This window comes from Sphaeramia orbicularis, chromosome 11 (genome assembly GCF_902148855.1).
Source record: "Sphaeramia orbicularis chromosome 11, fSphaOr1.1, whole genome shotgun sequence".
NCBI classification, from domain to species: Eukaryota; Metazoa; Chordata; class Actinopteri; order Kurtiformes; family Apogonidae; genus Sphaeramia; species Sphaeramia orbicularis.
In genome coordinates, this window is record NC_043967.1 from 14,674,728 (window position 1) to 14,700,439 (window position 25,712).

Genomic DNA, 25,712 nt, shown 5'->3' on the forward strand with positions numbered 1-25,712 from the left:
ATAAAATGGTATTATTTTACTGGTCCGGCCTGCTTCTAATCATATTGTGCTAAATGTCACCCCTGAACTGAACTGAAATGAGTCTGACACCCCGGCCTTAGCCCATAAAGACCCCAACAGTCGCTGGAGACCAAAATCATCTACTGAGCTAAAGTGTTTAATAACTTCTGAACATTCATGTCAAAAATTGGTGTAAAATACAGTCTGTCTCTTTTCATGGTCATCAGATATGACCCATTTGGACGTTCAGAGGCTCTGTAGTTACCATGGAAACACTGTCATCTTCTACAATATTGATTCACCAGTAAAACCCATTTAGTTTCATAAATGAGTTTTTCTTCAGTTTCTCTGTTCCTGATATAATAACCCCGACTTTAATCTCAGCTTTTGAATATCTACATAATCAACTAGAAAAGCACTCTGAGAGCACAGACCTCCGCCAAGGCAGATCAGCCCCCCATCACCACCAACATTCAGTCATTTGTTCCTTGTGCCAGTATCAGCATCTCCTGAAAATGTCATCCAAATCCTTTTGTAACTTTTTAAGTTATCTTGCTAACAGACAGACAAACAAAGAATCCATCACCACCAAAATGTAATCATTTGTTCCTTGGTCAATATCAGCATTTCCTGAAAATTTCATTAAAATCCATCCATAACTTTTTGAGTTATCATGCTAACAGACAAACAAACAAACAGACAAACCCCAATGAAAACATAACCTCCTTGGTGAAGGTAATAAATGATGCATAGAAAAATACCTGATTTTCACTGAAAAAAAAAATCCATCATGGCCAACACCTCTCACCCACTGCATCAGACTGTGGAGACTCTTGCAGCTCCTTCAGTGTCAGACTTCTACACCCACAGTGTAGGAAAGAGCACTACTGCAGATCATTCATCACTGCTGTCAGTCTGGACAACACCACAGTGTCACCTGTTACCTGAGGAACCTCATCTGTACTACACAGCTCATCTGCACTGTCTGACTTTCTATAGTTCCAGTCTGTTAGTATTTGTACATAGTCCAGTGGTTCCCAACCTTTTTGGCTCCTGACCCGATTTTAACATCAGAAATTTCTGGCAATCCCAGACATTCAAAACTGAGGCTTTTTTTTTTTTTTTTTTTTTGGCTAAAATTAATTTGTTTTGATCATGTAGTTTTGCTATACTATGTTACAAATAACTTTAGATGACATTTAGTCTATATATGTATATTATTATGGACGGAGGCAGAAAAGCCAGGTGTAGATTACTGCACAAAGTGAGAATTTGATTTTCCTTGGTCAGGATATGTACAGTCAGTCCAGCTTGGATTTACAAGGCTGACAATTAATACTGAACATACAATAACTCAAACTATGAATATGTGACCCATCGTGTCCACTTGTGTTACATCCAGAACCTGCCTATTTAACCCTTTCATGCATGAACTGTGAGAACCTGAGATTTTTTTCCTGAGAGTTTTTATTCCTCTTAGGCATGAAAAAAAACAATGCGATTGATTTTATTTATTTTTTTTCTGTTTTTTAATGAACCTGTTTTTCATTTAGTTAGAAAACATCCACTCAACTGGACACCATGCATTTAATTTTGAAGCAGAGAAACATGTATTTAAAACCCATCATCGTAGATTACTGCACAAAGTGAGAATGTTATTTCCTTGGTCAGGATATGTACAGTCAGTCCAGCTTGGATTTCCAAGGCTGACAATTAATACTGAACAAACAAGAACTCAAACTATGAATTATGAAAGAGCTGCAGCATCTGAAACCGACCACAGTGAACATTTGAAAGATAAACAGTACCACAGTGCTTCAGTTTCAGTTTCAGAGTTTGTCATGTCTTTTATGGATTGGGGATTGTCTCTGTCAACTCACCATATATTTTTCATCTATGAGGTTTTTTTTTTGGTTTTTTTATCAGTCACTAGAAATTTCAGGCAACCCCATTTGAATTCCAGTAACCCCACATGAGGTCCAGACCCCAAGACTGAAGAACACTGACATAGTTTGTCTAGTTTTTATCACTATCACTATTATTTATTTTATATTGTTTGTTTTCTTGCACTATCTTTATGCATGCACACTTTTTGTTGCACTTTATTCTGCTAATGCCTTGACCACTGAATTTCCCCGTTGTGGGATCAATAAAGTCTAATCTAATCTAATAAATGGTGATATATCACTTAAGAAAGGTTAAATAAAGGGAATATTTCATTTGGGAACTGACACTAAAGTAACACTGGGTCTTTTTGAGTTAAAGGGCAGAAATAAACTTAAACTCAACCCTGTCAAAAAACAAACAAACAAAAAATCTACCTGTTCTACTGAAAGCAGCCGCTGTGATTTCAAGCTTTTATGAAAATGAGTGGTGACTGTTTAGGCCACATTCTCTTTCATATCACTATCTAATGGATGATTTAGCGTTGGTTCTTAATAGCAAAGAGCTGGATATATTACCATTTAGCACTATTTACAGCCCCGCAGAATGGATGCAGTGTCCTCTGATACCTTTCATAAATATTTATTGTCTAAAAAAAAAAAAAATCCACTCAACAGCACTTCAACCCGTCTATTATTGGAAATGGAACAAAGGAGAGATTTAGGACAGTCAGGATGGTCTAGAGATTCATTATATTTGAACGAATGCCTCCTTTTTTTATTGCACTTACAGGCCAATATTAAAAAACCAATGCTGACAAGACTAAAGCAGGTTTATTGACGAAAAACTGTGGCTGAGTTGCAAAATCCTCTTCAATAACTATAGGACTATCAGGAAAATGCAAGCATACACATGAATACATTCCAGTCTGCATGCATGAATGTGTCTATTGCACTAGGATTACACTGTAATTGTAAAAAAAAAAAAAAGAAAGAAACCTCAGGTCAAGATTTCTACAAAACCATTTCTTTCACATTCTGCAAACCAGCAGCTTTGTCTCTAATAAGCATGAACAAGGGTTTTAATGAACCTGCCTCTCCAGTGTTTGGCTGCTCTATGATTGCTTTTTTCCTCAGTACTTTTTCTAGCTTCAACTGGACCGGTTTTGCTCTTTGAAAACGTTTCGTCTCTTATCCAAGACACTTCTTCAGTGATTGCTTCTTTTCCTGAATCAAAGCTATGCAGAACCCAGATAGGCTGCAGCGCCTGGTAAAATATTTCTGATTAAAAAAAAAAAATAGGGGGGAGTAGTAGACAGCAGAATTGTTAAGGGAGAGAAACCTTAAGATAAAAAAAAAAAAAAAAACTGACAAGGAGGAAAGTGAAGAACTGGCTGAGCTTTTTTTTTTTTTTCTCTTCTTCTTCTTCTTCTTTCTTTGGGTGCAATGTTTGTTTGTTTTCTGAGGTTATACTCCATAAAACCACAGCACTTTCAGAAGCTGGAATTAGCACATTATGAGCTATTATTATAATACCACAAAGTGCAGCAATTTACTGAAATCTGCAACATTAAAGTACAAAAGTGGACACCAAGCTTGATAAAAGTATGTATTTGATGTGTATTATCAAAATGTTCTTATGACACAGTTATGAAAATGTACAAAATATCTTACTTATAAAAAAAAAAAAAACATACATTACATACATAAAATATCAAAGTAAACAATTAAGAACATTAGTGCAGTGCAGTAGTAACAAACTTCATCAACAGTGTAGAGTAAATTCACATTAAAGACATATCAAAATGCTTGTATGTGCCAATAACATCTCCAAAGTAAGGCCATCTGGTCCTTTTGTCATGAACAAAGTCAGTTAATAATGTTATTTTCATTACATGCTTGTCCAAGTGAGTCCCAGAGAACAAGACTGATGCTTACACCCGCAAGAAAGTTATGTGCTTATGTTTATTCCGCCTCATGCGACGCACTTTTCCTTGGACTGTGAGCTTTTTTGGCCCTGGAACAAAAAATTATTAGACAACTGAGTATGAATCATCTATAAATGGAATTCTTATTAAGTTTCTCAGTAAATGTAACACACATGATCATTGAATGATTTGGATGAAACCCTGAGTCTATGATGATGACTCACACCATGCGTTTGCCAGGCCTGATATAATTAACTGAATCTTATTTGGGTTCCTCCCAATTCCTCTCTCCCCTTTTTTTGAAATCTCTCCAAACCGAAAGCTATAAGTCAGCCTGAGTGGGAACCCAAACACTATAATTATTGCACTGAGGAGTCTGAAAATTGCACCTCGGTGATCATCTTTGGGATTCTCACGGACTAAAAGCTTCCCATTCATTCCCTCACTCACGCTCTCACACCTTTAACACACACGTCCATGCAGCTCTGCCTCGACACGAAGTTGTTGCTGCTCCCTCCGCAGCCTGAGTAGATGAACTCCTCACACATCTTGGTGACTTTGTTGTAGTAGTAACGAGGAATGGAAGCCGAGCACCTCCCTTTGTCCAGACGATCCAGGCAGAGCACAGGAACGGCTGGAAAAGAAAAGAACACACTGCACAATGAGGCTGCCATTCACCCTCTGTGGACCGCACAACAATTAAAGGAATTCATGAGATTTCACATTTCTTGCTCGTTTTTCTACAAAGCAACAATGAACCATTCTCACTATTATATTCATGGATATGTAGAAGATGTACTCATTCTCTCTAACTCACTTCTTTTTTTTTTTAACCCTATATTGAACAAGTGACTATTTTTGGTAATTTCTGCACACAGCTGTTATTACAGTGATCCAATGTGGTCTCCAGGGTCTGTAAGGTCCACCTCTGCATGAACAGTGAGTGGACCTGCTTTGTTAGGTACCATGAAGTAATGGTACTAATGTAAGGAATGATGTTCAAAGGGAGAATGTGGATGTGGACAGGGGTCTGGATCAGCACTTATGTTGGTCTAATGTTCTAAAATACATGTTCCTCTGACCTTACATGTGTTTTTTATTTATTTTTTTATATATACCAAAGGGGCGGAGAGGGGGATTGTTTTTGGTTCGTTTTTTTGTTTGTTTGTTTGTTTGTTAACACTTTGGCAGCAAAACTAGGGGTTAAATTCATACCAAATTGGGTTTATAGATTGCCAGTGACCCAGAATATAGGTGATTACAGTTTGGGGAAAGTAGGTCAAAGTTCCCATTTTTTAATTAATTTTTATTTTATCCCCCCCCCCCCCCTCCCATTTACTTATAATGGGCAAAATTTCAAATCGCTATAAAAATGTCAATTTTAACTCAATTTACTTAAAATGTTGCAGAGATATAGAGATTAATTTTAGACATCACTCTGCAAAATATCTAAGTGATAGCTTGTTTTTGAATTTTTTTGCAAAATTTTTAAATCTTTTTTTTTTTCCCATTAACTATAATGGTGAAATTTCAAATGCCTATAAAAACATAAATTTCGTTTCAATTTACTTCAAACTAGACACATATAATATTTTTTAAATGTAACAATTATTGAATATGGATGAAAGAGTTGATTGATGCCAAAATAAGCTAGAATATGTGCGAGGGGTGGGGTTTGTTGTGTCTGGAACCACCTGTTGGATTTGGGGGGGTTTTTTTTTAGATTTTTTTTTTTTTTTTTGCCAGTCATGGGTTGATGACATGTTTATCTGAAATCCTGATACATTTCAGAGCACTGATGATGACAAGATGAAATGGTTGTTTAGTTCAAATGTATATAAATGTACATAAATCAGCATTACTTGTTGTAAAGCCTGGAATAAGCGGCAGATGTGTTTGTTTAAATAGGTCAGTAAATTGTCTTGTTAATATCTGTTGTCAGGTATTTGGTCTTTGGTTTGTATTTTTGGTGTCTTAGAAGCCCATGTAAGGGCTAGGCATATTCTTATGCGGGACACAGGAGCTGGCCCGTCTACAGTTTGTCCAGAACCTGCTGCCAGGCTCCTGACCCGCACAAACAGGAGAACCCACATCACTCCCATCCTTAAATCTCCACTGGCTCCCTGTTCTATATCGTCTTCATTTCAAAATTCTTGTGCTAACTTTCCGGGCCCTACATGGCCAGGCCCCTGCATACATTGCTTCCCTGATCCAGCCCTACAGCTCGACTCGTAGCTTGAGGTCTTCAGGACAGTACCTGCTGATGGTTCCACGGACCTGTTTTAGCACACGCGGTGACAGGTCTTTTAAAGCTGTGGCACCACGTCTATGGAATGACCTGCCTCTACACCTACGGTCCATGGACTCTGTAGAGAGCTTTAAGAAACACCTCAAAACCCTCCTGTTCAAAAAGGCTTTTTAGTCTCCCCCCTGACCCAGGACCACCACAGACTGATTACACTCTATGTATTCATCATAACGTACTCCATGTGTCACCCCCCCCCCCCAGTCTCTCTATATCTCTATCGCTCTCTCTTTTCTCCTCCTTTACTCTCTCTCTCTCTCTTTAACCCCAACTGGTCAAGGCAGACAGCCATCCTTCAGGAGTCTGGGTCTGCTCCAGGTTTCTGCTGTTAAAGGGAAGTTTTTCCTCGCCACTGTCACCAATCACAAGTGTTTGCCCCTGAAGGATTCTGTTGGGTCTCTGTAAACTTAATTTGATTCTGATTTGAATTGATAAAGCACTTTGTGACTCTGTCTGTGAAAAGTGCTCTATAAATAAAATTTACTTTACTTTACTTACTTACACAATAATAAAAATTTCATTAACCTTGATTTTCTACATAAGAATAAAAAATTGGAAACTTTTCACATAAGTATTAAAGTCTTGTTAGGTCCTCCAATAACACACTATGGTTGGAATGTTGAATTTCTATGAGTGTCCTATAAAGGGTTAACATCATGACATGCATTGTATTTCCTGCTTACTTTTTCGTGGGCTGCAGTATTCTGTGCAGGAGGTGAGGTCCTGGAAGCGGTTGGAGTTCCCCTGACAGCCCCCATAAGTGAAGCTCTCACACTGCATGGTGGTCATGTTGAAGAAGTAACGGCGGAAGAGGCACGACAGGGTCCTTCCTCTTTAGGAAACCTGCAGATTTGAGGAATTTCTGCCAAAAACAACAACATTTCAGCTTAGGAATCATATCAGCTCCAACCTTTAATTATTAATGTCTGTTTTGTCAATTAAGAAGTGCTTTTTTTATCTTTAGGGAACATTTACTGTACATTATCAATGCAGGAAACAAAGAAGAACCAATGACTCATCAACCTACTTGGATTCTAAAGCATGTCTTCTGGCACTCCTGATAACTCTTGAAGTTATTGGCATTTCCTTGGCACCCTCCGTAATAGAAAATCTCGCATTTTTGGGTGATAGTGTTGTAATAATAGCGCTCAATTCACCTCTGCAGGGTCCTTCATCCACTTGAAGGAGACACACGCCTGAAAACAGCAAAGAAAAGGAACAGTTAGTGAAATCCAAAGCATTTACTTGCAGATAAAGCAACGGCGGTGCGTCTTTACGCGCAGAGTTTAAGTGCGCAAAAGAAAAAAAAAAACGCACTTCATTACCTTTAGGTGACAACGCCAAAACACTGTAAAACGAGGAGACTAGTGTGATAATGTCAGTGCGTAAAGTTCCATTATGGCTGTAAGTTTAGTCCAACTCTTCTCCTACAGTATCCGACCATCCCAGCCTGCGCCACTTTTATAGTTGAGGGTGAACCTTTCCCAAGAGAAACTAAGGGCGGGGACATGACTCATTTCCATACGAGAGCAAAGATTACAAAGAGGTGATGAGTTCATTACTGACCTGTCGTTAGGGTGTAAAACATTGCGTATAAAACTATGACTAAAGGTATATGCAGAAATGATCTGTAACGAATGATGAAGAGCTTTGTCGTTCAGATCAACACTGGAAATGAGAAGGGGAAGATGAGGAAGATGATAGACTCTGTTAACCCCCCCCCCCCCTCCCCCCCCTTAACCCAAAGGACCCAGTGTGGCTTTTGTGGCAGTTCCAAATTACTTTTTTTTCTTTATATAATTTTTTCTTAATTGATTTTACCACCATTTATTTTAATAAACTTCTCCTCTTGAAAGTATAGAGGGTTTTTTTTTTTATTGTGTTTTTTTTTTTTTTTTTAATTGTGTTTGTATTTATCTGTTTGCTTTTTAATGTGGACAAATTGTACAATATTTTCTACACCAATATTATCAGTATTAGTAAAAGAAATACTGTGCAAAAGCATTGTTGTGTGTAATTAGAGTTCTGTGGTTATACATTGATTCTAGGGCTCTAAAGTCTCACACACTGGGTGTGAGACACAAACTTCTCCTCTTGAAAGTATAGAGGGTTTTTTTTATTGTGTTTTTGTTTTTTTTAAATTGTGTTTGTATTTATCTGTTTGCTTTTTAATGTGGACCATGAGTCTGTAATACTATCTATCTATCTATCTATCTATCTATCTATCTATCTATCTATCTATCTATCTATCTATCTATCTATCTATCTATCTATCTATCTATCTATCTATCTATCTATCTACTATCTATCTATCTATCTATCTAATATTATCCTCTGAAAATCATGTATTTTCCTAAATGTAATTCACTGATCATATTCATGTTCATAAAAGCTCAGATTAAAGTTGATGGTTATTGTATCAAAAACAGAGAAACTCGCCGAAAAAGTGACTTTTTCAGTAAAATATATCATTAACTGACATAAAACTGAACAATTTTTCCTTCACGCCTCACACTGATGAACAATTAAGCCTGTAATAGAACAATAATTCATGTACCACATGTACAACCTTAATCTGCTGACTGCTCTTCTTTCTCATTGCACATTTTTTTCCACTGCACATCTTTTAATTACACTACTTAACTTAAATGTTTATACACTTTTTTGAACAAAAGCTGTTGTTTTTTTTTAACTTTATTTAAACTGTGTTTCAGTTGTGTGTGTTTTTATAGTGCCTGTTTTCTATGTTGTACAGAGAGAGCATAGTTTAAAAAAATTTAAAAAAAATTCCTTGTATTCTTTGAAAATACTTAACAAATAAAGACAATTCTGATTCTGATAAACCAAGTATTTCCATCCACTGTTATCGATCCAACTCTATGGGTTTTACTGGTGAATAAATATTGTAGAAGATGATGGTATTTCCATGGTAACCGAACCTCTGAAAGTCCAAATGGGTCATATTTAATGACCATGAAAAGATGACAAACTGCATTTTACACCAATTATTTACATATATTGACAGGATTACTGGATCAGTAGTTTAGATCAGTAGATGGTTTTGGTTGGCAGTGAATGTTTGGGTCTTCATGGGTTAATATCCCTGAAGAAGTTATGAAGAAATACACTTGTGAAATACTACACATCCCTTTTTCTCGTTTTAATATTGCTCATCAAGAACTAGTCTGACTGGATTGAAGACACAATTTCATTCAAAGCACTTTCCATTTCAGGCCTTGTGAACTCTTATCTTGTGAGATATTTAATGATAAGAGCTGCCGCCAACATTCTTTCAAGGAACGCAGCACTTTACTGAGATACAAGGTCCCTGCTGAGACATAAAAGCAGCACTGTCTGATAAATACAGATGAAATGCACAGTGAATTTGAGTTTTCAAATAAATAATTCATCTCTTGATCACTGTCTTTCACCTGAGTTAGGGTCTGGTCCAGTTCCTATGGTGCACTGCAAAAATCAAAATCTTACCAAGTGTATTTCTCATTTCTAGTCAAAACATCTCATCACACTTAAAATAAGACATAGTCACCGAAAGAGTAACTTGAAAGTGAGATATAAGAACTTATTTTTAGATCTATTTTTAGATTTTTAGATCTTGAAAATCTTATTTCAAGAAATCTTACCAAGATAATTTTCACTTGTTCCATTGGCAGATTTTTTTTTTTTTTTTGCTTGAATTATGCAAAAATAAAATCTTAATTAAGCAAAAAAAAAAAAAAAAATCTTGCATAAAGCAAAAAAATCTGCCAATGGAACAAGTGAAAATTGTCGTGTTAAAATGTCTTGAAATAAGATTTTCAAGATCTATTGTCTAAAAATCAGTTCTTATATCTCACTGAAAAGTTACTCTTTAGGTGATTATGTCTTATTTTAAGTGTGATGAGATATTTTAACTAGAAATAAGAAAAATACACTCAGTAAGATTTAGATTTTTGCAGTGTGCAAGATGTTTCCATATTGCATTTATTTGTATTTGACATATAATACACATATTTTCATCTATATTTGACTTCCTCTTTGCTTCATGCATATACATTCTCTGTGTACACTGCAAAAAAAGAATATCTGACTTAAATAAACTGATTGAATTTCGAATATTTATTTTGAAAGATCATTTTTTAGATTCATTTACTTGTTGAGATTTAATCGTGTTAAGATTATTTGACACTTTCCAAGAATTTTCTCAACCAAAAAATTCTTGAATTAAGCAAAAAAAAAAAAAAAGTTTTAAATTAAGCAAAAAATCTGCCAGTGGAACAAGTAAAATTTATCTTGGTAAGATTTCTTGAAATAAGATTTTCAAGATCTATTGTCTAAAAATAAGTTCTTATATCTCACTTTCAAGTTACTCTTTTGGTGACTATGTCTTATTTTAAATGTGAGATATTTTAACTAAATGAGAAAAATACACTTGGTAAGATTTTGATTTTGCAGTGTAGGAAACCTTTTCCTTTTTGCTGTTAAAAAAACTGATGTGCCTTCATATTTAAGACAATGACTCATCTTCATCTTGACAGGTGGAGGCTAAATACAGATTAGCCGTCTTATCAAAGTGACCTGACACACGAAGCACCACCCACTGACCCACATCTGAATGATTATTAAGTAAAACGGTAAATATGGACGTAGTGCACAACATATGAGGAATTCTATGTGGGATTTCAAGAATCCAGATGACACCTGTGTGATTGACCCTTCTGTTTCCATAACATAGTTCAGATAATGGTGTGATACACACAGTAGGGCCTCAATTTAATCAGATTAATGGATTAGGATTGTTGATACAGATTACTTTATAACTGGGATTGAGGAGAGGAAAGGGATTCTTCAGCTGGTTTTCAGGGTGAAGGACCGTTCCCTGCAAGCATCAGTAAGTGCATTTCTGTCTATTTGTTAATGACTTTATGCATTTTCCATTTGAAACTGTAGACTGTCATAAGCTTTCTTATGTTGACATGTTGAGTCTTTAATTAGTTTTTGTTTTTTGTTGTTGTTTTTTTAGAGGATGCCGGTCATAAATGTAGAGGACTTGACAGACAAGGACAAAGCTGTAATGGAAGTAACCCAACTTAAAAATGAAGTGAAACTTGAGAGGTGGTTGGTAAGTTCTTGAAATTTTTGACATGATAAAAGTTTTTGTTAAAATAGTTCTTTTTTTAAAATAATTTTTTCATCTTTCAACCTTGACAAGCAATAAATAATTATTAAGATTATCTAAACCAAGCACCGAACCTAGGGGGCCAGAGCTTTTTCTATTGCTGCTCCTACCCTCTGGAACTCTCTCCCACCTACCATCCGACACTGCTCCAACCTCAACACCTTCAAATCCCTTTTAAAAACTCACTTATTTAAGATTGCTTTTAGTGTTTAACTGTTTCATATTTATATACCTGTCTTCCGCACCTGCTTTTAACTGTTTTTAATGTGTTCTGTTTTTTATCTGCTGTATGTAGAGTGGTAAAGTGTCTTTGAGTTCCATGAAAAGCGCTATACATATAAAAATTTATTATTATTATTATTATTATTATTATTATTTTATTATTATTATTATTATTATATTATTATTATAATTGATGAAATTAAAATATAAATTATGTGGTGAAGAATCTGAACAACTTGGGCTAACATCATTTTGCTGTTCACATCAGACATCTAAATGCTGTGAGGAGATCAAGGAATACATTCAAGCAGGCGTGGAGGAGGACACCCTTGTCAAAGGCATTTCAGAGGAGAAGAACCCCTTCAAGGAGAAAGGTGGATGTGTCATCTGCTAAACTGGACCTGAGGAGATTTTCATTTCTGAGATTAGTACCCAAGGACATTCCTCCCCCCTCCTAAAACGGATTTGCAGACTGAGAAGACTAGACGGACATAATAAAGAATGAATTTATCAAACTTTACAAGCTCCCATGTAAATGATTCCTAACCTTTTGGCCAGATTTGTAATCCTCACCATTTTACTATTTGAAAAGATGCAGTAAATAAAGGTTGTATTTGGCTTGTCTCACATGTGGAGCAAACAGACCCATTGTTTTTTTTTCATATACAGAAGCAACTGTCATTAACTGTGCTTATCTAACTCAGCTTCCATCATTCACCGGATGTTTCAGGGCATCTGCATAACTCACTTTGCATACATTTAGAGTTTGCTCTAACTTTTCTCATAAATTCTTATTATTTTTGCATACATAAATAACTGTATCAGTGTATTTGCAAGAGTTACGTCTGGTTTCAGTTTTAGCTCGACATAACTGTAGTTGTACTGTTTTTATTATTTATTATTTATTTTTGGATCATCACTGCATGGCAACATGATGTAGTGAAGGGTATATAATTTGTGAATACAGCAATTACAACAACCTGTAGATTTCTGAAAACGTAAGTAAAGAAAGTACTAATGATTGGTGTTAACTGATCTGCTGAGGTACATATAAAGTGATTCATCAATTTGTGATGTAATTTGGACATATTGAAATCAAGAATTACACACATTGCACATATTTTACTTATACACTTATGGGTTAATCCTCACATTAAAAAAAATATTTAAATCAAAAAGAGTTGAAATACAAACAGTATACAAGTATACAAAAGAACATGAAATGATAGATGTGCCAGGGGTAATGTACATTACATAAAAAGGTTGTATATTTTTCTGAAATCTAATGTTTTAATTTTTTTCACTTGTTGAAATGGTAATGAGCTTAAAGTAAAGTTGCATTTCTTTTTGGAAAACCGCAAAGCAAGCAGTTTTCTCTATAAATCAATTTTTAATAAACATTTTGCCAAAACAAACAAAAAAAAAAATAAAAACTGAAATTTTCCTTCTCTTTTAGCGTAATTATGAAAACCAAAAACAACATTTTCCCAGAGTAAAAAAAATCCTTCACATATACAAGAACTGGACTACAGATGTCTGCGTGCGCATGCGCAGAACAGATGTAAATAAAAATGGCGCTGCGCACAGGATCAGTGCTACTGAAAACCCAGAATTTTTATAAATTCACCTCAGTTGTTGGCGTCCGGTGGTTTGCAGAAAAAGCATCTAAATCTGTAGCACCCAGCGACCCTGAGACTACGGGCGACCATTGATCTACACACAGCACTTTGCATTGAGGGAGTCTCTCAGAAAGGTAGGGAGGACTGCTAACAGGTTAGCAAACATAGATGTTAGCAAGAAAAAGAAAACATATAATATGATGAAGTGTCAGTATATGTACATACGGCGACTGCATTGAGTGATTTTGTTCGTGTCTCTTGTCCAAATATGCTGTTACATAACATAGCCGGATGAAGTAGCACAGGGGCAGTAAACGAAGTGGGTGAGAGGTCAGTGGTGTAAGGTCCGGTTGTTGTGGAAGGGTTTCACCTTAAACTGTTTTGCTAACGGGTCTATTGAGTATTATTCTTTCCCAGTTAATTAGTTACACACAGCCGGAGAAGGTTTAACCCTTAAAGACCTGTGTCACAACTTCAAATGATTTTTTTTTTTTCTTTCCCAAGTGATTTATAATATTTATTATAATATAATCCATTGCATTTTGTAGTGAAAATCATGCATTTTCTATGTTGCATTTATGATCATGTACATGTTCTAAAAGTCAGAGTAATCAGAGAACAAATAACTTCTTCCACAAAATATATCACTAAGAGAACATAGCAAGCCTCTCAAACACTGCATTTATTCAACTCCATGGGTTGTGTTGTAGCCAGTTTAGATTTGTGCTGTGTGTGTATGGTTGTATGTGTGCATGTAGGTGTATTTTTGGTGTGAGGCACTTGGGTTGCTAGGGTCACCTGCACACCTGTGAGCAATAGGTAGCAAACAGACAGGCAGAGGTTATATAAGGGAGACACAAGTGATCAGACCAGGGGATTTCAGCCATGGGGAGCCACACAGTTTTTCAACTGCGCCTGTGTGTGTGTGACTGTCTGAATGGGTGTTGTATTTGTAGTTTTTGTCTTAGCTCATTTTAAGTCATTCAGCACCCAGCCTTTTGTAGGTGGTTTTTTAAGATTTGTGAGGAAATAAAGTATTAAATGCACATCCATGGCGGACTTCGTTTTTTACACACCATCACGAGTTGGAAATGTCTTCAGAATCCCTCAAGTGGCATTTTTTGTAGCTAGATCACCACTATATGTTGCTGTCAATGGAACAGTTGATGTTTTTTTCAGTGGGGGCTGAGTTTAGTTTACACTGATTGTCTGCCCTTTAACCCATAAAGACCCAGTGCTACTTTTGTGGTAGTTCCCAAATTATTTTTTTTCCTTTTATTTAACCGTTCTTGAAGTGATTTATCACCATGTCTTGTATTATTACCCTTTGTATGTTGTAGTTTTTCAGTGAAAATCCGGTATTTTTCTAAGGTTTCATTCATTGATTATGTAGATGATCATAAAAGCTCAGATTAAAGCTGATGGTTTTTTATCAGAAACAGAAAACTGGGAGAAAGTGACTTTTTCAGCAGAGATATCAATAACTGAATGTAAAAATTGTGTGTGTTGTTTATCCAACTCCATGGGTTTTACTGGTGAATCATGTTGTAGAAGATGTTCCACGTTCACTATGCAGCCTCTGAGCATCCAAATGGGTCATATCTGATGATGAGGAAAAGATGACAAAACTGCATTTTACCTGAATTATTGCATGTATTGATAGGATTAGTGGAATTAACAGTTATTACACATTTTGGATCAGTAGATGGTTAAGGTCTGTGGTGGACGTTTGGGTCTTTATGGTTAAGGTCAGTTGTGTTGGTTTTACACTACAGTTTTACAGCGGTCTGTTTCCTACGTATGTTTCCGTTGCTCTTATGGGAACTTGGTGGGAATGGATGACAGGCAGAGTGCCAGGTACACTGAGTTATACTGGTCCCACACACTGGCACATGACCCATACTAAAGTCATATTCCAGCTCCTGTTGATATGTACACTGTCTGACAGAAATGTCCTAAACTAAAGCCGACTTCAGATCTTTCCATTTGGGTAGGTGAATTACTGCAGTGAGTAATATGTCTCAGCTGCAACAAGTTCTTTACCCTTTAACTGATGGGGTGAGTAGCTTCTCATTTGTTGATAGAGAGCATAAAGATTGTTTCAATGGATAAAAGTCATGTGGTCTGATGAGTCCAGATTGACCCTGTTCCGGAGTGATGGACACATCAGAGTGAGAAGAGAGGTGGATGAAGTGATTACCCATAATGCCTAGTGCCTACAGTACAAGCCTGTGGGGGCAGTGTTATGATCTGGGGTTGCTTTCAGTTGATCCCCAAAAATAACAAATAAATGTGTCATTGCATGAGTTTATGGGAACAATGCAACAGCAAAATGCATGCTGTGTTGGAAGCTCAAAGCTTCATAAGGCTAAGGCTAAATAGCCTATTAGTGTGGGACTTTTTCTTGACCTGGCAGTATGTGATGTCTGTCTTATGGGATTGTCTTTTGACTGACAGGTGTAAATGCACACAGTTATGTGTTTTTAAAATGAAAAATGTATTGTCAGTCAGGTAAATCTGTGAAGTAAATGGGAGGTAATTCTTCACATTGGTAACACAGCGCTGGAGCTGTACAGTCCACCTCACCTGTTTAAATCAGGGGATGTGATAGGACATAGCGTGAAAATAGTACAAATTTGCCAACAATTGCTGGTTTTCCCCACTGTTAAGATCATTATGTCTTGTACGGGGTTTTCCTAGGTTTATGCAGAGCTTTGATGCTGCGACGATTTTGGTTATCATGTGACTAAAAACTATGCATTTATGTATTGTTTGACTTATATTTTTTAGAATAATGTGTAGACAGTACTTCAAAGAAACACAACTCTGTTCCTTAATGAAGTGAACGCACCAAGTCAAATTTGCAAATAATAGGCAGCCCCCAGTTTATAAAAGGTTTGGTATTCAATTGTTTTTTGTTCAGGCCAGTTTGTTATATTTTCTCTTCCAAATATTAGAGGAATGTGAACTGAGGATGTTTCTTCAGGTCAGGTGCTGTAGGTGATTTGTTATTAGACATAAATGACACTAATGGACACTTACCATGTTAAAATTAGGAGAGGGTTTAATGATGCGTAGAGCAGTGATCAATTAAAAATATAATATCAGACTTTGTTTATATCAACCTCTCACCTGTTTTAAATTTTAAACAGTTGGCTACATGCATTTCTGACCTCAGACTCCATGTATCTGTCAGTATCATGTGATAAAGTATAATGGTGTTCTGTAACCTTGTTGCAGATATGCTTTCAAGCATTGTGGTTCATTATGTAGAGCATGTGTTTCGAACTCTCCTCTCAAAATTCACTCTTAATGTACAGCACTAAATCTTAAAAATGTCAGTATCACACTGTATATAAAGTAGGACATATATGTATCAACATATCAAATAATTCAATTAATCAAAGTTTTGTGCCATGAAAATTGTGAGCAATGCTTAAATATCAAACTGAGGCAGGAGACTTTTCTCGTTTGCTTCTTGTAATATGTTAATTGTGAATGTGTTTCACCAGATACGGTAAAAAAAAAAAAAAAAAAAAAAAAGTTTTAGTGAAGAAAGTGTATTTTGAATCATGTTTTGTCTTCAGTTCATGTACCTAGAAAGTAATTGATTAAAAATGTAAATAGTCCATAGCATTTTTTGGCTATATTGCCCAGCTCAGACATAATTTCCACATACTGTGATGAGCCATGGATTTTTTGTATGTTAAAGTCACCTTTTATTCAGGTCAAATGCAGCAGGACCACATTAGCAGATATATTACTGGAGCCACTCAGTCTCACGTAGCTCTGTTGTAAAGTGGTGACTAATGTGGGGAAACGCCTGATGAAACTGGCCTCTTCCGGGATGACCCCAACCAGGACATTAAAACATTGAAAGTGATGTGACTCATGCTGTGACCTTCACAGTCCTGATGTTAATTTAGTTGAACAGTTATTGGAAATTTTTAACTAAAGCAAGCAGTAGACAGAGCTCTCCTCCATTGCCATCAAAACCTCAAATGAGGGAAAATCCCTTGAAAGAATGTTGTTCAGGGACATTTATTTTGTGTTTTTCCTTTAATTTGTCATCTGCCGGTATGTATTCAGTAAGTTACAAAGCAGTGGTTAAAAAACGAAGGGAGTTAAAGTAAAAAGCTTGACTCATTTTGAACATGTATTACTAGACAGTCTCATGGTCCAAAAATAACAACAAAAGCTTAATTTAAGACCGGCAGAAAAGGTGTTGCGGTAAATAATGGGAGGTTTGTCGTGTGACTAAACTTTCAAAGGATGCTGGGAGGTTGAAAATAACGAGCACTGGGAATTATGGGAAGGATGAAAATATGAAAAGGAAATGCAGAACAATATGCAGGCAGTTCAGGAAAGGGAACTTGAGGCGACGAGGTTTATTAAAAAGAATGCACTGGAGGGTAATGTGTGTGTAAAGATGGTATACAAATGGGGTTATAGGAAATCCTTCAAGGTCAGGTGTTCATCAGGCCAGTATTTCCACAACAAATATTCTGTAATGGGTGGGGAGGGCATAATGCATGAATAACTGTTGTTAATGTGACCCTGTCTGTGGAAAACTGGAGTGGTGCATTCACATCCTCATGTATAGACTGGAGACACAACTCGAAATCCTAAGAAATTAGTCAGACTCCCACATGAACAAACCGCCAAACTCTGAAACTTCATCTGTTGTTGTTGTTCAAGGAGGATGAGGAGCCAATACGTGGACCTTCTCTTGGTCTCAGTCTGGGATTTCCCACCACAACTACAAAGCCAGAAATACCTTAGCTGCTGCAGAACAAAAGACCCTCAGATGTGCATCTGCTGGTGATAAAATAATCTGAAAATATAACATCAATGTCGGAAGCACCAAGGTCCTGTTATGATCATATACGGATCCTTCAGAATTAATTGGCTCCTGTGGTGTTCCTAACTACTTTTGATGCATCTAAAATAGTACAGTGTTAGTGGATGTGAAAAGGATTTAAAATGCCATTGTGAAATGTAATTATTGTATTTTTTTACTGTTGTTTTAAGTATTAAGTGTGAGGTTTAGGGTTGGGTATTGTTCTTTTGATACCATGCTGATTGTGATACTTTGGCTTCAACATCAGCTCCTAATTTTTTTTTTCTAATAGCAATTTTCCATCTTAACAAAAAGAAAATGACCATACAGATCACTGCAGGGTTTCCCCCATTGTTAGAAGGATTAGGATTTTGGGTAGCAGCTAAACTGGATTAATGTGAAGTAAAGTAAAGGGTATAACAACAAAAACTAAAATTAATTAAAAGTCACTGTGGAAAAATGTGAAAAACTGAGTCAACGTTGTTGTTTTCCTCCACCTCATGCATGTGTAGATGCTGGGATGCCTTATTGTTGTCTAATATAACTGAAAACACAGATTTGTGCTTAATTTGGGATCAGTGTTATTACAGCCATTTGGGGGGGCACTTTGTAACTACGTGTGGGACACAGAACAGTTTTACAAAATATTGTTCAGTCATTTGTGCATTAACAGGTACCCCACATGTTGTGTATTTTTATATTTTTGAATGTTTGATGTTTGTTTATGGCAAACACCTGTAATTTACTGAGCGTTTTGAACGCCTCACAATATTCCCTGAGGCACTGTGAATGTGATCTCACAGTAACACTGCAGCAGAGGCACGGTGAAGGAGAAGAGGAGCAGGTTCACTGGATTTTGCCAACTTGAGTTAAAAATAAAAACCTTTTTGCTTTAAAGGAAAACCGTGGACTCTTTTGTGCCACAAAGCTGCAACATATCGAAAAAGAAGGTGAAACTTAACATGCTTCAAATGTCTGACCTGGCTTCTGTGCCTCTATTATACTCTCTGTTGTCATGTTTTGGGGTTTTGTTGCAGCGTGCTGAGAATTCGTCGCTGGTGAATGTATATAGAGGAAACCCTGCACATGGGTTCTACTTGTATCCACCCTGCTTACAGAGTGTTTGCGTTCTTCACATACGCTACATGTATTCGTTCGGTATACCTCCGTATTGTATCGAAGGCCCTGAACTGACATGGTTTGGTACAAATGAGTACACCGTTACAACCCTAATATATATATTAGGCCTGTAACGGTACACAAAATTTTCGGTTCGGTACGTTTTCAGTTTTCAAAGCCACGGTTCGTTTTTTTTTTTCGGTTCGGTACGGGAAGAAAGAAAACCTCTCAAAATGTCTTTAATACATTTGAATTTTTGAACATTTTTTCCCCCAATTTTTGGACACAATAGAATATAGAAAACAGGAATAATATAATTCTGCTGCTATAGAATCAAATAGAGAATAAAATAAATTATTAATATTACTAAATGTATTTTAAACATTAGTATTACACTTTTCCCTGACAGGCGCTTTTGAACAAACAACAAAAATCTAATCACAGTTCTGTCAGTTCACATTCTGCATAAAAATATCAACAAAAAAATTCTGCATGTAGTGCAACATTAACAGGAGGGTAAACTGGTATTCTGTTTTAAACAAACTGATGAGCAACATTGACAACAAACTTAACCAAATTATTATTTTAGGACAGCTAACAAACTGTTTAGGGCCACTTTGTGTACTCATGTGTGTGCGCATGTGCGCACACGCAAGGTGCGATTTGTCTGGGGGATGGTTTGTTTGTTTGTTTGTTTGTTTTTTTGGTCGGAGCCGGGGGGGCGCGTGAGGGGGGGGGGGGGGGGGGGGGGGCGTGGTCCGGTCCGGTCCATAACTAACGTAACTAACGCTGGCGTGAAACGAAGTGAAACTTTATTTCTATATACTGTCAACGTCCAAACTCCGAGTTCTATTCCTCTGGTATACAGCGGTGCGTGAGAGACAGACAGACAGACCAGAGCTAGTGTGTTTTAGAACTACCGTAGCTCCCAGGGGCCACACAGCGTTCGTCTTATCTCCGTCTCTTTCCTCGTTGTTGTCTTTCACCGGGACCTGAAGTGATCCCAAACTGGACTGGACTGATGGTGGAGGGTCTTCAATCTCTTCCTTCCAGGTTCTCATCATATTTTTTTTTTTTTTTTTTACCTTATATCAGCTGCTATTTCATATTTCGGGTCAATGTATGCGTCCTTAAATATGTCCGTGTGAAACTTGCGCGTATTTAAAGTTCCGCATCAAACAATGTCTTTGTTCCTTTTCCTTTTTCTCAACACTGTGCCGTTCGGTACAGCTGTGTACCGAACCGAACAGGTGTGTACCGAAAACGGTTTCGGTACGTGTACCGTTACAGGCCTAATATATATACATCTACATATGCATGTAAATATATTGTAGACACATATCAGAGCTTCAACCAAATGAGCAGTTATTGTTGCACACATGAGAAAAACTTTCAAAAGGACACTTTGTTTATTGTTAAAGGGATATTCCATCTTTACTTCCTGGTTTTCCAAGGAGACGCTTGACACTCCATAATGGACAAGTCCTGATAATGAAATGCTCTTGACCTTGTCGGGCTGCTTGACAGTTTGGTGATGTGATATGGTTCTGGTATGCAACACAAATAGTCTACAATAACCTTTGTGAAGAGTTAGAGGATTACTCCCAGATGACCCATATGTTTCCACTTCCAGCGGCGAATCAGCCCCCCATTTCCCTCCTCAGGATCTGAACTTTGTATTCAGATGATTGTAGGTTAAAGGGACCTGTACCTGCTGTTTACTGTTTGTTATTGTCATTAACATTAGGTGGTTTTCACAGATTCAGGTCTAGGTTTGCGCTCCAAAGCTTGTTGAAAGTGGTGTCTGTTTTGTGTTCTGAGCAGTAAAATGATGATGCCCGTGTTTTCTGTCAGATGTTTCTCAGCGAGTGTGTTTTTCTTGGCTGGTTGAGTGCTTGGTTGGTGTGGATATGTGTGCTTTGGAAATAGAACATGAGAGTGCAACAGCTTTTGCAATCCTGGAAAAAAAACGGAATTCTTCTTCAGTACTCCCTTTGTTTCAAAGGTAAAATACAGGCCTTGTCGCCAGGGCTTCATGTGCTCTCATTATGAAGCAGAAATGTAACCACTGCAAAATAAAAGTCAGATTAATCAAATGCAGTTTTTACATTCACATTAAAGCGCATGGCTCATTGAACTCTTGTCATTGGATGTGGTTTGAGTTTGATGACTCCTATTTCCACTCAATGCCTGCTTTGTTTCATTGGCTTTACCTGCCATAACAGAGGCCTATTTATGAACCAGGTTGTCATGGGTGGGTGTTTTAAGAGCATTTATGATTGATTATGAGTTCAGATCATTTGTGGGAGGACACTTAAACTGCAGAGCATTCAAACAATGAAATGACAAGGGACTGCAGTAGTTTAACTGAGTTTGTTTGACTTGTGCCAAATTTCACTAAATATTGTAGTTTTGCCAAACCTTGTCAACAAACTGCGTACAACACACCATGTTAACTGGAACCAGTGTTGTCAGAAATATCCCCAAATGAACGTATCAATAGAATGGTCATTCATACGTGCTTCAGCTGTCGACCACTTCCAGGTGCTCAAAGTGAGTCACAACACCAAGGTTCAGTCATTCCATCATCTATTTTCAAAGCCAGGTTGAAAACCCACACTTCACTGCCTGGGGAAATGTTGTTCATGACTCATAAAACCAGCACTAGTAGTAACACAGACGGATGAAGCACAATGCTACTTAAATTTGGACTGGAGAGACTAAACAAAAGCCGCTTTCACAGTTGAAGGATATTATGTAAAGCATAGTCAGAGGGATACTTGTTGGTCCCTTTGGAAATCATAATTTCATTTTGTTTCCATGGAAATCAATATCAATTTGGAACTTGTTCACACACTGTGTACAGTACGGTTGGATAGACATAACCAAAAATGTTGTCAGTCAATATGATAATGTCAAATCATTAGTTCTTTCAAAATTAAAGGTTGATTTTTTTTTACTCTGAGTATACATTGAAGAACTAGAGTGTGTTTTGTGGTTTAAAGTTATTCTTTATGGTCAAGGAACTTTTGACACGTCAGAATTTTAGAGGAAGAATGCATAAAAACAGTTAAAATAATAAGTCTTTTTTCGACATTCATAGTAAAATAAAGTAAAACAACAAAACATTGAATTATTTTGCAAGTGTTTTAGCTGCCAATGTAAACAAATTATGCTCTGAAGTCAAAATTATACCTTGATTTATTACCAAACAAACACATTTGCACAACCCTGCAGGAAGATTCTGAGTGAACACAGCCCAGTGGGCAATATGTATGGGTTGAAAGTGGAAGATAATGTGGAGTATCTTACATTGACAGCCACTAGATACTGGCCATAGACTTGCATAACAATCTGGTCTTGTGTGGATTTCTGGTCCCTCTCCTAAATGTATGGTGATTTAGTACATCTATGACATATATGACAAGTGTGCATGACAGCTTACCTCCCTGTTGGGTTGGACTTTCGAACCATCTGCTTATTGAATAAAAAATTTTTCCGGGCAAACAACTGCCGTTGTGCTTGATAAGTTTCACTAACAAGGCCTTCAAATGACTCTGTTATGTTCCTAAAAGCTAGATGGCCATTCCCCAACACAAATTCCTGACTTCAAAACAGAATTTAAAAACCAATTGATGTTATCACAGTGCCTTGGTCTACTACTTATATACTAGAACCTGATTAGGCAGGCCCGATTTTAGCGTATCACTGATTAATCAACATCGGTCAATATGTAACCAATTGTATTAACTTATTAACTTCCACATGTACAACCCATGGTTCCCTATGGGTCACATAAGATAAGATTAGATAAAGTGAGGTAAGATAAGATCAGACTTATGATCCCACTGTGGGGAAATTTCATAGTTGACAGCAGCAACATGCAACACACCAGTGCAAGGGAAGGCAGGTAGAATTAAACATTCCTAAAAAATTAAAAATTTAAATGGTATTAACATATTTACATTGTTTATATTGTGGTTGCACATATACATGGCATACAACATGGCATACATACATACATACTAGTCTAATATAAGACTATTATACAGCTTTTGAAAGTTGTGTAAATTATGTTTTGAGATAAACAAGATGCAACTGTTAATTCACATATCCACCAGTATCTCATATAAGACTATGTATATCCTGTGTATATCAATGTTCTTATTTCATATATCGGACCGATATATCGGTTACCGGCCAGTATATCGGATATCGAACGATATATCAGATATTGGCTTTTTTAGCCCCCAGTATTGGCCCCAAAAATCCATATTGGTCGGGCTCTGTTATATACAGTCTGTGATGTCACCACTTGAGTCTGTACAAAGGTGTCTCCAGCTCTGTGGGAGTGTAACTCGGTCTTGTGTTCAGCAGAGCAGAAAAATCAGACGACAGCGTAACTTGATTCACTCTGTTCTCATAGAGTCCTGCCCACACAGCCTGCACTGCCTAAAGGTGGGTGCTTAGAAACATCCTGAACACAGCAAATCAAGAGGAAAGACAAAAAAATACAGCCAGAAGGAAATGTCTCCTAAGACAAATATTCAACTGCACACTTCTATTGGGTCACAAATGAGTATTGAGCCTAATTACTATTTGAGTCTCTACATTGTTTTTAGGAAACTGCAGTAATTGAATGCAACAAAAAGTGTATAATCACACAAAAATGAGTCATTTGTGATGTTTTTGCAGCTTTCATGGTCATCAGATATGACCCATTTGGACGTTCAGAGGCTCCGTAGTGAATGTAGAAACACTGTCATCTTCTACAACATTGATGCACCAGTAAAACCCATAGAGTTTGATTAATGACAATGGATGGGCACACTTGATTTATGTTCAGTTATTGATATCTTTACTGAAAAAGTCACTTTTCCTTCAGTTTTCTCTGTTTCTAATACAATAACCCTCAACTTTAATCTGAGCTTTAATGAACATCTATAGGATCAGTGAATTAAATATAGGGAAATACATTATTTACACTGAAAAAACACAAAATTCAGTGGGTAATACTATAATAAATGGTGCTAATTAAAATAATAAAGGTTAAATGTAGACAAAACTTTATTTGGGAATTGCCACATAAGTGGCACAAGGTCTTTATGGATTAAATGCCAACCCTGAAGCTTTAGTTCTGCCCACTGCTCTGCATATTATTTCAGAATGCTTCCACTGTTAAAGTAGTAGAATATGTTACACCGACTTCTAAAATACTGGAACAAAAATAGATGAATGCAGATATACTGAACACCAGCACAATATTGTCAACAAATGTATTAGTTAAAAATAACAGTATTCCATATGAAGCATTCAATAAGATTGAACCAGTTGGTTGTTTTATCAGCCTGCAGCTCGTCATGTATGTCAGTGCTTTAGTTATCACTAGGGGACTGATAATGTATAAATAGAAAACTGTATGCTATACATATTGTTACTGTGTCTGTCACTGTCATTGTTAGAGGTTCAGCATGTATTACATTTTCTAGGCTGTTTGTATTCATGGATATGTAATACCTTATCTATGTGTCTGCTAGAGATAGATTACATAGACTTAAGTAGAGATGTGCATTACACAGCAGGAGGCCTATGTGTAACAATCAATGTGCTGTGTAGGTCTTTTTCCACCCATAATGTATAGCCTTTAGGGCCTTTGGAGAAATAGAACAGCAAGGCTCTTATTCACCAGCAGAATAATTTTTAGTTAAAAAAAAAAAAAAAAAAAAAAGAAGCAATCAGTACATTTTTATGTATAAGCATGGTGCATGGGTATGTACATTTATGCTCAAAACTCAGTCTGTCCTGTTTTGTTTCTTTCTGTAGATCATCGACCAGGAGATCAACCCATATGTGGATCAGTGGGAAGCAGAAGGGAAGTTTCCAGCCCACAAAATCTTCAAGATCTTAGGAACCGCTGGGTTTCTAGGGGTCAACAAACCAGTGGGTAAGATGTCTGAGATGATGTGGTCCTTTAAACTCGCTTTTTAAAAGTAAAAACAAATGTAACATTGATTTTCTTTAACCAAGACTGTGTTAGGTCAGATGCCAGTGGGGTGAATTTGGTGACTTTACACTGAAGGTTTTAACAATCAAGGGTAGGGATGGGAATCGAGAACCGGTTCTTTTGAGAACCGAATCCCAGTAGCTCGATTCCTTGGAATCGTTTGCCAGCCTGGTTAATGATTCTGCTTATCAATTCCTCCTTTGTTGCGCATGTGCGATGACATCACATGTACGCTGCATTGTTTTGGTCAGAATAGAATAGAATAGAATAGAATAGCCTTTATTGTCATTGCACAAAAGTTACAACGAAATTGCTGTGGGGCTACTCTGCACCACATGATAATAATAAAAAATAGACAAGACAATAATAGTGTATATATATATATATATATATATATATATATAAATATAAATAAATAAATAACAGTGTGATTAAAAACGGTAGAGACTAAAAACGTAGCCAACATGGCGTTGAGACAGAAACGGTCTAAAGAGACGACACCAGGGCCACTTGTAAAACTTGCAAAGCATCCATTTCTTCAAAAGGATGGAATCCCTCCAATATGTTCAAACATTTGTCCACACAGCATGTGATTCATTTACAGGAATGTCATGTA

The 25,712-nt window shown here is 36.8% G+C and overlaps 2 protein-coding genes across 2 annotated transcripts in view; one reads left to right on the forward strand and one right to left on the reverse strand.

Moving 5' to 3' along the window:
- Positions 1–3,478: 3,478 nt before the first annotated feature.
- Positions 3,479–8,678, reverse strand: LOC115428847 (tissue factor pathway inhibitor 2-like). Its single transcript, XM_030148071.1, is given in 8 exon segments — positions 3,479–3,900; positions 4,272–4,445; positions 6,800–6,931; positions 6,934–6,978; positions 7,140–7,268; positions 7,271–7,312; positions 7,442–7,518; positions 8,674–8,678. Coding segments are annotated over 8 exon segments (687 nt in total). The 3' UTR covers positions 3,479–3,817.
- A 2,461-nt stretch (positions 8,679–11,139) lies between these two features.
- LOC115428848 (probable acyl-CoA dehydrogenase 6) overlaps positions 11,140–25,712 on the forward strand; it is a 48,513-nt gene continuing 33,940 nt past the window's right edge. Inside the window, exons 1-4 of the mRNA XM_030148072.1 lie at positions 11,140–11,235; positions 11,783–11,896; positions 13,238–13,267; positions 24,916–25,036. Of these exons, the coding sequence (XP_030003932.1) occupies positions 11,140–11,235; positions 11,783–11,896; positions 13,238–13,267; positions 24,916–25,036 (361 nt within the window). The remainder of the gene's footprint in view (positions 11,236–11,782; positions 11,897–13,237; positions 13,268–24,915; positions 25,037–25,712) is intronic.